Source organism: Eretmochelys imbricata, chromosome 4, assembly GCF_965152235.1.
Source record: "Eretmochelys imbricata isolate rEreImb1 chromosome 4, rEreImb1.hap1, whole genome shotgun sequence".
NCBI classification, from domain to species: Eukaryota; Metazoa; Chordata; order Testudines; family Cheloniidae; genus Eretmochelys; species Eretmochelys imbricata.
Window position 1 is genome coordinate 12,193,075 of NC_135575.1, and position 12,485 is coordinate 12,205,559.

At 39.8% G+C, this 12,485-nt stretch overlaps 1 protein-coding gene across 1 annotated transcript in view; it reads left to right on the top strand.

The window, feature by feature from the left end:
* Positions 1 to 4,078: 4,078 nt before the first annotated feature.
* STAP1 (signal transducing adaptor family member 1) overlaps positions 4,079 to 12,485 on the top strand; it is a 29,267-nt gene continuing 20,860 nt past the window's right edge. Inside the window, exons 1-2 of the mRNA XM_077814320.1 lie at positions 4,079 to 4,201; positions 8,576 to 8,578. Coding sequence (XP_077670446.1) covers positions 4,079 to 4,201; positions 8,576 to 8,578 — 126 coding nt within the window. The remainder of the gene's footprint in view (positions 4,202 to 8,575; positions 8,579 to 12,485) is intronic.

Sequence of the window (12,485 nt, forward strand, 5' to 3'; positions counted from 1 at the left end):
GCACCACCCATGCTAAGCTAGTCTGTCCTGAACTTGCAGCCCCTCATGCTTTCACGCTGAACAGTGTGGTAAATAGTAAACTGTCGCAGCAAGAAAAGGGGCAGATCCAAGGCTAGAATCCCAGCTTCTGAGACCCACAGGCAATGCCTACACCCCCTCAGTCAGTGGTTTACAGATCAGCTGTAGAATCTCTGGGTGGTTGAGTCAGCCCCCCTGGAGAAATGTGGTCAATAAACTGTGGTTTTCAGCTGCAGAACCCAAAGCAGTTCACAAGGGTGGGTAACATTATTCTCTTAAGATACAGTACTCGCTGTGCAAGATTCTCACTCCTGCATATTGGCTGCCTAACATGGGACAGGTGCTATTCTAGCTTTGAGGCCCACATTTTTTTTATTATGCCTTTCACAGCTAAAAGGCCATGTTGGGGGCTTTGTTTTGTGAAGTGCTGTAAAATGTGTGTCTCATTTTGTGGCTGCCCAGCTCTGGATACAAAGGCCTGATGTTTTAGCAGCACTGAGCACCCATCACTCAAATTGAGATTCATAGAAGCTGCTGGTGCTTAGCTCTGCTAAAATCTAGGCTGTCGGTGCCAGAGGTGAGCACCTAAAAATTGAAGAATCAGAGGCCATTTTTGAAAATTTGTCCCATAGAAGGACAGGGAAAATCTGTCATTTGATCATTCTGGTCCCTTTTCGGCAACAAGCTGCAAAGTCTGCTTTTGGCAGAAGCCACATGCTCCAGCTCTTCATCCGTTCCAGCTGCATGCTGCTGAGTATATCCTCTTTACTAGTGTACCTCTCTTGTGGTCAGGCCTAGCTTATTTTTAAATTCACAGTCTAACTGTCCATGACTATTTTAAAAAGGAAAAGGAGGACTTGTGGCACCTTGGAGACTAACAAATTTATTTTAGCATAAGCTTTCGTGAGCTACAGCTCATTTCATTGGATGCGTTCAGTGGAAAATACAGTGGGGAGATTTATATACATAGAGAACATGAAACAATGGGTGTTACCATACACACTGTAACCAGAGTGATCACTTAAGGTGAGCTATTACCAGCAGGAGAGCGGGGGGCTGGGGAGGATTTGTAGTGATAATCAAGGTGGGCCATTTCCAGCACCACAAATATCAACCAGACATCAGCCCTATGGCTCTGGCAGTTTCTACCATCTTTCTCCATTGGCATAACTGACCCACAATCACATCAAGTATTCAGCTAAGAGCAATTTCTCAAACATTTCACTTTTCTTGTCCCAGAAAATTGCATCTGCCTTTGCTTAAAATGTGTGTTGTAATGGGATTTGCATAGGTACATAGAGACACACTAGACTCTGCAAACATTTAAAAGTAAAGACCTTTTGAAGTCTTCTAATTGCAGCCTCGGAGATGCTCTAACTTGTCTGAGGCTGGAGTAGCCCGTTGGGGTTCTTCTGGCAGCCAAAAATAGCTGGAGTTCAATGGCACTGTGGTGGTAGCCCTGGCATTCCTTCTAAACTGGAGTTCAAAGGGAGCAGCAGAGAGCCATTATAGTCAGTTCAGCGCCATCCATAAAACATCTGTACTAGTGATATTCCCTGGTAAAAAGCTCTGCTGTCTTCATGGTACGTTTGCTCCACTGGAGTAGAGTAAAAGGGCCATAGGGCAATGCAGAATAGGTTAGCATCTTAACAGAGGTTTTGAGGAGATCCTCTAGAGCCAGATGCCTCAAGTGAAAAATCTAAGTTTTATGAAAATATAAAACAATATTGCAGATGTGCCTGGAATTTATTTTGGGTTTGTTTGGTTGCTGTTTTGTTTAGTTTTATAAAAACAAAGTTACAAGAAGTTTTGGGGAACAGGTTGGAGTTCTTTCACTGTGAAAATTACCTTTTCCACTAGGGAAGGTATAATGGATGACATTTCATCATAAATGGCACGTCTCAAAAGAAAGGGAAGCTTCAAACAGGTCTAAATGTTACCTCTTAAATGGTACAACGTATCCTACAGTTTGTGTTCAAAAAAACAAACAAACAAAAAATCATGAAAAATTCAAAAGGGAAGCTATCTCACACACTGCTGTAGAGCAGAGAAGGCAACTCCCTGAGAACAAACAGTCACTTTAAAATACAACCAAAAAAGTATTTAAAAAAAAGAAACCTTATTTATTTAGGAATAGTTAAGAGGTTTACAGATCCTTGCTATTTAAATATCAGTGACAAAACAAGATTACTACAGCAAGCTTCTGTTTAGAGAAACATCACACAGTGATGTACATTAATATGGTAACACTGTTACAGAAAAGTGGTAATTAAAGTGTGAGAATCTTTACACTACACGTGACATGCTGTTTCTGGTGATTTTATTAAAAAGAAGCATTCTTAAGAGTTAAACAGAGGAACTGATTCTCCAACACCCTACACTTTTTATAAAAAGAAAAGGAGTACTTGTGGCACCTTAGAGACTAACAAATTTATATAGTCATTCACATGCCTGCAATGTGCGTATAATGCTACCATTCTGATTTACTAGCATTTTACGTCCGTTTTGCATTCATGATGTACAGACAAACACCCACATAAATTGCAGCACAGTTGTCAGTCAGGTCTAGTATTATTTAGATAGTAATGCTTTAGACCTCAAGGGTCTACCTCTGAGTTGAAATATAAAAATTTTTGGGGTCAAAACCTTCACTAAATCATGCTGTAATCTGTCAAAATATAGTAAGAATGCATCAGTTATTACATGTTAATTTCTGCTTTGAACTGATGGTGGTTTTAGATTGTGCTGGCTTTCCAAGGCTGGGAGTTCAGTAAGTGCCGCTCTTCAGCTACTGAATGTCACAAAAATGGTGCATATCTTGCCCCATTGCTGAATTTCCCCAGTAGAGTCAAGTTCTGCCATTTTACTACAAAAATATGCCAAAAGTAGCACAATTGGAAAAAATTTGCCATCTAATAAATTCTTAGAAAAAGTTAATAATATGGATTTTTCCAAGAAGTCATTACTTGCGGAGTAAAAATCGATATTTTACTTTCACGTAGTTCTGGGAAGTACCAGATTTTCTGTTATCCTTGCCTAGCAATTGCACAGTCTAAAAGTTGCCTCGCAAGCAGGTCACATATATTAAAGCCCTATTGGATCTGCGTGAAGGTTGCAGGGAAGCAGAAAAGGAGCCTTGAAGGTAACCCACAAGAATAACGGGGGAAAATGTGTTCCCTTTTTCTAGAGCACGCTTTCAAATACTTTTTGTTTGTTTGTTACGTATAGAAATATCACAATGTCTTGCTGTCCCTGTTCTTTCTTGAGGATTTCTGGAAGGGACGCAAACCTGAAGATAAATCCTGGCCCTGTTGAAGTCAACAAGAGTTTTGCCATTGACTTCAGTAGGGCCAGAATTTCACCCTGGGAAAGGGATCTCTCCCACACCTTATCTGAACTTTTGGGGATGATGGATTTTTCACAAAGAAAGTTTTCCCCCCCAAGTGTTTATCAGAAATCTGAGTTACACATGTATCAACAACAAAAACAGCAGTTTTCACTAAAAATACCTTCTTCTCTCAATCACTCTTATGTCAGAATTCCACCAGATCTCCAGCAAAAGCAATCGTCAGACATTCTTAATGTAAAAAGCCAAGTGGAATTTTAAAAAGCCAAAACAAACATTTCAGAAGCAAACGGGCACAATCTCTCTTTCTTTGCAGGTCACCTGTAAAGATTCCAGAGTCTGTGAACTGTGAGAGGGAGGTTTCTCTGACAGATCCCCAACTAAATCCAATAATGATAATCCCGGTAAGAAATGGCATAATTATCATTTGTGATTGTGAACCTTGGTCTGCAGGATGGAAACGTACAAATAGCATGCTAGGAAAGTTTCCTTTAATCCATTTAATCTTGTTCCTCTTCGGATTATACAGTGAGAAAGGGGTCTGTGCGGTGTGTTGTTTATTTTAAAATAACCACCAAGACTTCCTCTTTGTACCGTCAACTTGTTCTCTCAAACCGGGGCGACCTTTCCTTTGCCAGAGGCTAAAGATAAGCAGACAAGAATACACAGAGGAAAAGAACACAGCCAAGATTCAGCGGATAGGGAGGGAGCAGGATGGCTAAGCCTGAGAAAACCCCTGTACCAGCCCCACGACAAATCTTCCAAGCGAGACAGAGGATTACTGCTCTGCCCCTGTACTTTGAAGGGTTTCTATCTGTCAGACGGGCACGGAACCAGGTAAGGTGCACAATCCGAGCAGCTACATTCAATTAAACTTTTTCTGAGAAATGTGTTGTAACTCATTACAGGTGTTGAGACCTGTTCCTTAGGTCTGGTCTGCACCCCAGCTCGCACTGAAATAATTAAATCTGTTTTAATTCACACCTTTAGTTATTTTAGTGAAAGTCCTGTGCACACTTATTTCAGAATGAAAGTGTCCCATTACAATTTAGTTGAAGTCAATTTTTTACCAATGTAAGCAAAATCAAAATATTCTGAAATACTTATTCTGAAGTAAGTATCCACACGCAGATTTGCACTGAAATAACTAAAGGCATGAATTAAAACAGATTTAGTTATTTCAGTCAAGTTTGTGTGTAAACAAAACCTGCGTATCTCTTGGCACTTTCTGCTGTTGCATCAGAGAGTAATATTTCCCATGCTTGAAACTACTATTTTTTTTTTGCTTTCAGATTCTTATTTATATATATATATATTCAACTAAATAGACTCTTTAACAAAATAATATAAAATATAAAATGTACCATAAAAGTCTCCATATTTATAGACGTGCATTTCCTTTTCTGTAGACGATATTATAACAAGCAAAGATGGAGAAAGATGTTGATTTCTGAAGCTGTAGTTTATTTTGGGTTTTCCAATGGACTCTTACTCCATTTCAGTTTTATTCTATAAATGTATATAATCAAAAGAACTGCATTACACACCATAATAATTATTTAGTACCCCATCATATTTTTTTTATAATCTACAGGAAAGTTGATTGAGACTGATTTCAGAGCTGCAATAATGATGAGACACTTAGGTTACACTTTAAGCCACAAGAGCAAAGTTTGATTTGTTTATCTTGTTCTGAAATATCCCATACTAGTCTTAAGCCTGAAATTCTCAGTCATGGAGCATTTAAAATGAGCATGGTGATGACTTACAATAATTAAAAATATATAATGCTGAAATCATTTAACTTTTATTTATGGACTACTTTGGAAACACAGTCCAGTGGAATTTTTATGAGGCTGGATAATAATTTATGCCCTGATCCTGATCTTGTATGCATGTGTGAACATTATTAGTAAGTATTTACAGACCAGGTCCTTGAACATGCTGATTGCTTTTTAGTATAGATTTCTCTATTTTAGCTCCTGATGATAGTGATCATTATAGTTAAGACGGCAAAACAGTTTCCGTTATAATCCTTTCCCCGACCCAGTCATGGCTATAAAAGATTTAATATTTTCTGTGCTTGATCACTGCGCAAATATGAATTTTTTCAAAAATAAGTTTGAAGGTAAACTTGTATTTCCCCATTATTTTTTTTTTAGTAGAGTGCGGTGGTTAGACTATTCACAAAGAGAAAAGTAACTACTACTCTTTTTTTTTTTTTTAAACTACAATATAGCAAGAGGAAGTTCAGAACAGTGATATTTTTGAACATCACTATTAATGATGTATTCCAACATGGAAGATTGGTTGAAGTTTCATTATGCTGCGTAACAGTCCAGAAATAAACAGCAGATATTTTTCAATTTCTCCCATATGTGGAATCTTTTAAAAGCCACTCTCTCTCCAGAGTCACTAGCTCACATACTGGCAGTTCACTGCGCAACACCAAGATCACTGAGAGGTTTTTCGCAGGAGTGGGTGGGTGAGATTCTGTGGCCTGCGTTGTGCAGGAGGTCGGACTAGATGATCATAATGGTCCCTTCTGACCTTAGTATCTGTGAATCATACATGTAACTGATAATTTTTCAGCACTGCAATAGGATTTTCTTGGGCATCAGAAAAGGCCATGGAAGATTGTATTGAGACTATTAATTTCAGGAATGGGAGTGGTCTGTTACAGAACTGCATTTCCTTATGAAATTTTAATAAATGGAGGGACTGCTATCAAGGTTAGGTCAAAAGTGTCCAGGAGCAGGGGTATAACAATAGATATTACCAAAAGTTTGGCTTTTGCAGAGGTTTACACTCCATCTAATTACCCATTACACTCCATCTAATTGCCCCCATGCATCTGATGAAGTGAGCTGTAGCTCACGAAAGCTTATGCGCTAATAAATTGGTTAGTCTCTAACGTGCCACAAATACTGCTCTTCTTTTTACGGATACAGACTAACACGGCTGCTACTCTGAAACTTTTCCCCTACTGTTACTCACACCTTCTTGTCAACTGTTTGAAATGGGCCATCCTAATTATCACTACAAATGTTTTTTTTCCTCCTGCTGATAATAGCCCACCTTAATTGATTCGTCTCATTAGAGTTGGTATGGCAACACCCATTTTTTCCATGTTCTCTGTATATATATATATATCTTCCTACTGTACTTTCCACTGCATGCATCTGATGAAGTGGGTTTTATCCCATGAAAGCTTATGCCCAAATAAATTTGTTAGTCTCTAAGGTGCCACAAGAACTCCTCATTCTTTTTGCTGATACAGACTAACACGGCTACCACTCTGAAACCTTTCCCTAGAATGTTGTTTCAGCAGGGTTTAAAACTGTAGCGGGTCTCCCCAAGCTCCCCTAGGGGTATGCGTTGCTGATAAACATAGTGGGGATTGCTGATAGTATGTGAAACCTAATATGTGTAGCAGTGAAAGGGATAAAATAAAAATAAACTAAGCCACTGACCAAATGTGTACTGAGGTTATTACAGATAGTCCTAGACTAATGCAAAAACCCCACGGCTACACTAAGGGATCAGCATTACATTTAAGGTGCAATACCTCAGAAACCATCATGGCTAGAAATATTATAAATGGTGTCAGCTGTTGCAGTCCAGGGGAGATGGCATTGCTCAGCTCCTCTGAAAATCAGGTCACTTAGTTAGGCCTAAATATGAGTTTAGGAGCCTAACTTTTAGACTCTCATCTTTGAAAATCTTGGCGTTTGAGGACCAATACATGACTGAAGCTCTCATCTTGGACCAGTGATTAGAAAAATAAAAACTTCAATCTGAGATATGACCCATCATTAACAATGTATGCTTGTATATGGAGCATACTATAAAATAATATAACATTTATGTAGGACCTTTCATCCTGAAATAGTCTCCAAAACTTCACATACTGAAAGACAGCCAGCTGTAGGCACAGAAGAAAATGACCCACTGGCACACAGTACGCAATATAACCGACTGAGGAGGGGAAAACATTGCTAGGAAGACCAGGACAGGACATCGCTCTTCCAAACTTCAACATGCAATCTTTTACGATCAAGCAGAGCGCCAGGAACTCTGTGTTTGAGGGATCAGCTCAAATGTGTATCTGCTATGAATAAAAAGTAGAGCCGGAACGAAGCTGTGAAGTTTGTAGTTGGATCTGGAGTCAGATTTCCCTAAAGACAGTATGTGGCTTGGATCTATGGTTCTCGGTCAAGGCCTATTTATAATAAACAAATTAGATAATGCACATTCATTACTTGCCCTTCAAAGTCTATTTGAATGTGATAAAGAGAACCGCATGAGCAGATCTCTGTGCCCATGTGGATTCCCCATTGATTTCTATAGGGCTCTGCACAACCAAAAAGTCAACTTGCACAGTTCTTTTTGCAGAATCGGGTCCTTAAAGGCAACCTTGCCTGTCTCTCCCTGCTCTTCTTTCTTTCAGCTCCAGATAAATGCCAATGTTGATGTCATAATTGGCAGAGCCATGAAAATCAGTTAGAGAAATAAGGATCCCCCATCTGCCTACAGTTTATATCCATGTCTAAAGAATGACTTCTGTTGACACTGGTATGCTAGCTGGCATGAACAGAACATAATTTTGCCAAAGCTACTTTTTAAAGATAATTTTTTTAAAAATACCTATTTAAAAATTGAGGCACCAGCCACCAGAATTATTTAAATTAAAAATTCGTTCAAGAAAAGTTTCATAACATGGAGGAAACTGCAGTGTAGATGAAGCCGGAGAGCACACAGGAGTTACATGCTACTAAGGATGGACTCAGTTGAAAGACAAAAATAGCAGAGTGATTCACATCCATAGTAATTGATCGCACAGTAAACTGAAACACCAAGAAACCCCAAATAAACTACTACTCTTGCTATTCAAATAGCTAGCAGCAATCAGACTTATTCTAAAACATTTCTTTATTTTATCTAGCATGATGGAAATAGCCATGTTTAGTAACACTTTCCCCCCAATAGCTTTAATAGTAATAAATGTGCATTTATATAATGCCTCTGGTCTTAATCCCCAAGCATTTTACAAATAGGAATCACTTCACCCACCTCTGAAATGCAATAACGCCTTGAGTAGAACGTGGCCATTATTCCTCGGGCCACAGCATTATCACACAACAAATCGGAAAAGGGAAAACTAGCATTACATGCAATTGAAATAGCAATTCTGGACAGCCTGTTACAGAGCAGGTGCTATGCTGAGAAGGCAGCACGGGTTCACAATTCTATTAATTTTAGTTGGAATAAAGGTGACCAAGTCTGTGCACCTTATTTATAGGCAGTGTTGAGTTTGTTTACCCGTGACCCAAAGACATTCCAGAATGCATAGAGCTTGCAGAGTGACTGGTTTTGCTCATTCTTATTAAGGTGAAATTCATGCCTATGCAGAGTGTCTGTATAAAAACTATGCACTTCTTAAGCCTTCAGAACAGGGGGTTATGAGAGACTAAATTGGTGTATAGCCCTTGTGTCAGCTCATTCTTGTGTGTGTGGGGGGGGGGGGAATTCACTGACTTCAGTGGAGCTACAGTGGCATGTGGAGAATCAGATCCCTCTTCTTTTACACGTTATCCAAAGTGGGGAGCCTGACAACTATAGTTGTGTGAGAGGGTCAGTCACCTGAGTACTCATTTTCAAAAGTAAATATTCTTCTCGTGAAATGTTGCCAATTTCATTGGTCTAAATTGTAGCTTTGCCACAAGGTCATTGTATAAGGCAGCACCAGGTTGGGCTGCCTTTCGTGCTTTGAGAAGCAGATCAAGATTCACAATCTGGGTCTCCTTTGCAATGGGGCTGGAGAGGAACATACCGTGTATCAGGTCCATGCTTGGTGCAGTGTACGTCCCTCAGTTTATCAGCCAGCATTGGGGGAGGGATGGAGTCAGTCCCTGGGATGCTGCTTCCCTGCCATACAGGAGGAGCATGAGAGGGTGCCTTGCACCCTATATAGCCATGCAGAGCAACGTCTTTACCAGCTTTTCCCAGTAAGCAGATAGCAGGAATTCCTCCAGTCAGCTAGTGCATTTTCAGTAAAGCAAAGTATCACTCATTCATGACAACAAAAGGTGAAACTTCGCCTGTCGTCCTGCACTTCTCTGTTCTTGGCCAAAATTACTAACCAAGGACGGGGCCTAGCAGCCTTCGTTAGTTCTTTTGGGGCTGAAGCTGGAAGAAGGCCGTCAGTCCAGAGAGCATAACCCCATTCTAGACATTCAGGGCTTACAAGGATGCTGAGGGGAGAACCACCCTAGTCCACAAGTGGTTCTGGAGAACTGAGAAGAATTATTATGAGACTGAAGTCTATGGGGGAGAGGTCACCAGGTAGAGGTTTGGGGGGAAATATCCTGCATGCCTTAGTTTGTCAGGCCTAGTAGATGTGCAGTTTTTACCCTTGTGTGAGAAACACTCACTTTTTTGCCAAAATAGTACTTTTTCAAAAGTACATTTTACAGTTTTGCTATCTTCATTTACTAGTCCATAAGTAAGGCCCTTCTTTTTTGTTTTTCTTTTTAAACCAACTTTTATCAAAAAATCCCCAGGTTTTACAAAAGGTTTTACTGATTTTCACCTAAATTTTGGAGCACTCAAGTATGTGACAAACAGGTGGATGTGTTTAGGTTAATAATAAATTAGTCTCAGTGTAAATATAAGGTTGTCTGTTAAAGTAAGGCAAGGTAGTGGAAGAGATACATGGTACATGCATGGGTACATGTATACATACTGTTAATGTAGAGTTCATGAAATACACCACAGCCTGAAGCTGCTTTTACATTCAATACTCTTCCTTTTCTCTTTGTTGCTTTTTTCTGTCCTCCTGCCTCTCAGTATTAACCATCCTCGTATTTACCCAGAAAACTATTACGTTAATTTTATGCACTGATTTTCACTTATTTTTTAATTTTTGTAATGAACACTGATAAATACTTGGGCAATTTTAAACAAATAAAATCCCAAAATGAAAGGCTTTGCCCACAATATATGTTTCTCATGCATCCTCAGACAAGAGAGCAGAGTGTTTAATTGCAATTGTCTTACAGCCTTTCCCATCACTAACTAGCATGTTCATTACAGGGAAGATTTACAACAATAAGGTAATAGCTGGTTGCAAATCGATAGTCTATCATCATTGAAAGGAGAAGTAGATAAAGTGTCACTGTGAGCGTAACAATCTAGCTTTACGTTAGAGGGAGATATTGGTGAACAAACAAACCAGTACAGTTAATATTAATCTTTGTGGGACTAGATTGTTCAGAGGAACAATGGCAGGATGTGTAGATCAAGTCCAAGTAAACCTAGATCGTCCCTGACAGGTGTTTATCCAACCTGTTTTTAAAAACCTCTAATGATGGGGATTCCACATGATTGCTTCTGGGTGATCAGCACTTTTGAAAAAAAAAATCAGACCCCAGTTAGTTAGGTACCTAGTGTGACACCCCAATATTCACCACTGTCATGTAATTAGGATGAGTTTTGTACAAAGTATGTCTTCTGAGGTATTCTGAAAGGCTCGCTCTGCTAGACATTAATATCTCATTGGATTGCATGTGCTATCGTTGTATGTGAAGTTATAAAGTTTGGCTACGTGTTACTGAAACATGTTGTGAGGTTGAAAACACCCACAAGCAGCCTGCCAGGTACGACAGTAAAAGGGCCAAACAATGTGAATGGCTTATTGAGGAAATGCACACAAGCACAAGGATTACCCCAGGAACTGTGTACAATAGAAACATCTCAGAGGTATCACTACGCAATGGGAACTGTTTGACCTAGGTCACAGCACAAGAGCTTTCCAGCGAGTGAGAAGAAGATATAAAAAGGGGGACAATGACATCAAAGGGGTTCTCACTCTCCAACACCTGAGGGGCAAGGACTGAACTGTGGGAAGTGATAGTCCCAGGCTAAAAGGATCTTTAGCCTGTGTATGAAAACCTGAGAAAGCCAAAGCAGCTTGTGCCTTAAAAATCTGCCAGCCTGTTTATCACTCAGGGTGAGAATTTGCTAATTTATATCCTACCTAGCTAGTGTGTTAAACTCAGTTTGCGGGGAAGGGGGGTTATTTACTAAGGTAATCTGATTTGATCTGTTGGCTATCCCTTATAATCAAAAATAATTAAAAATATATCTCTTGTATGTAATGAACTTGTTTTTGTTTTAAACCCAGTTTGTGTAATTCACAACACAGGAAGGGGGGGTGGGTGCAAAAAACTGTGCATATCTCTCTCCGTATTGAGGGAGAAGGCAAATTTCAGTTAGCTTACACTGTACAGTTCTCTGTGCAAGACAATACAATTTTGGGTCTACTCTCCAGAGTGGGCATGCACTTGAGTGCTGGGCAATTCCTTAGCCGAAAGCTTTCCCATGCAGTACTGATTTCAGTGTCTGTGTCTTTCTGCAGCTGGGTGTGTCCCTACCTGTGTGTGTGCTAGAGGAGGCTTGAGGGCCTGGCTTAGCAGGACAGGGTAAGGTAGCTCGGCTGCTGGAACAGGCGGGCTCAGTGGTACCCCAGGACATCAGGTGGCACTCCAGAGTGGGCGGTAACCCGTCACATCTAGAAATGGACTTAATAGCCTGCCTAACTTTACACACACTTTTTTTTTTTAATCTTGGCCCATGCGTGTGGTCAGAAGGTGTCTAGACAGCTATTCACTACCTAAAGCTTTAACAGAAATTAGCTGATGGATTTGAGGGAAAAAGTAGTAATCATACACTCCCAGTCAACAGAGGAAGATGTAAGGATTCCAGTTTTATAGTAGAAATCATGGAATAAATAAAGAGGTGTACAAAGAAAGTATCTCTGATGAACAATAAGTGACTGGTTTTGCCCTGATCCCTAACTACTTTAAATAATTAAAACAAACTGACTGATGACAGGGGTGAGAGGAAAGTCTGCATTTTGTCTAGTTTGCTGTTTGCCCTAGATGACCCAAATCCCGTTTCCCACCCTAGATCACAGTCATTATAGTCTGAATTAATACAAATTCCAGCCCCCCTTTTCATCTGTTTTCAGTACGGAGTCTGCTTTTTATGCAACTTAGGGAGAGCAATATGAAAAATAAAAGCTATTAAACAGTTCTCTCCCCCAGGCTGGAGTTCACGT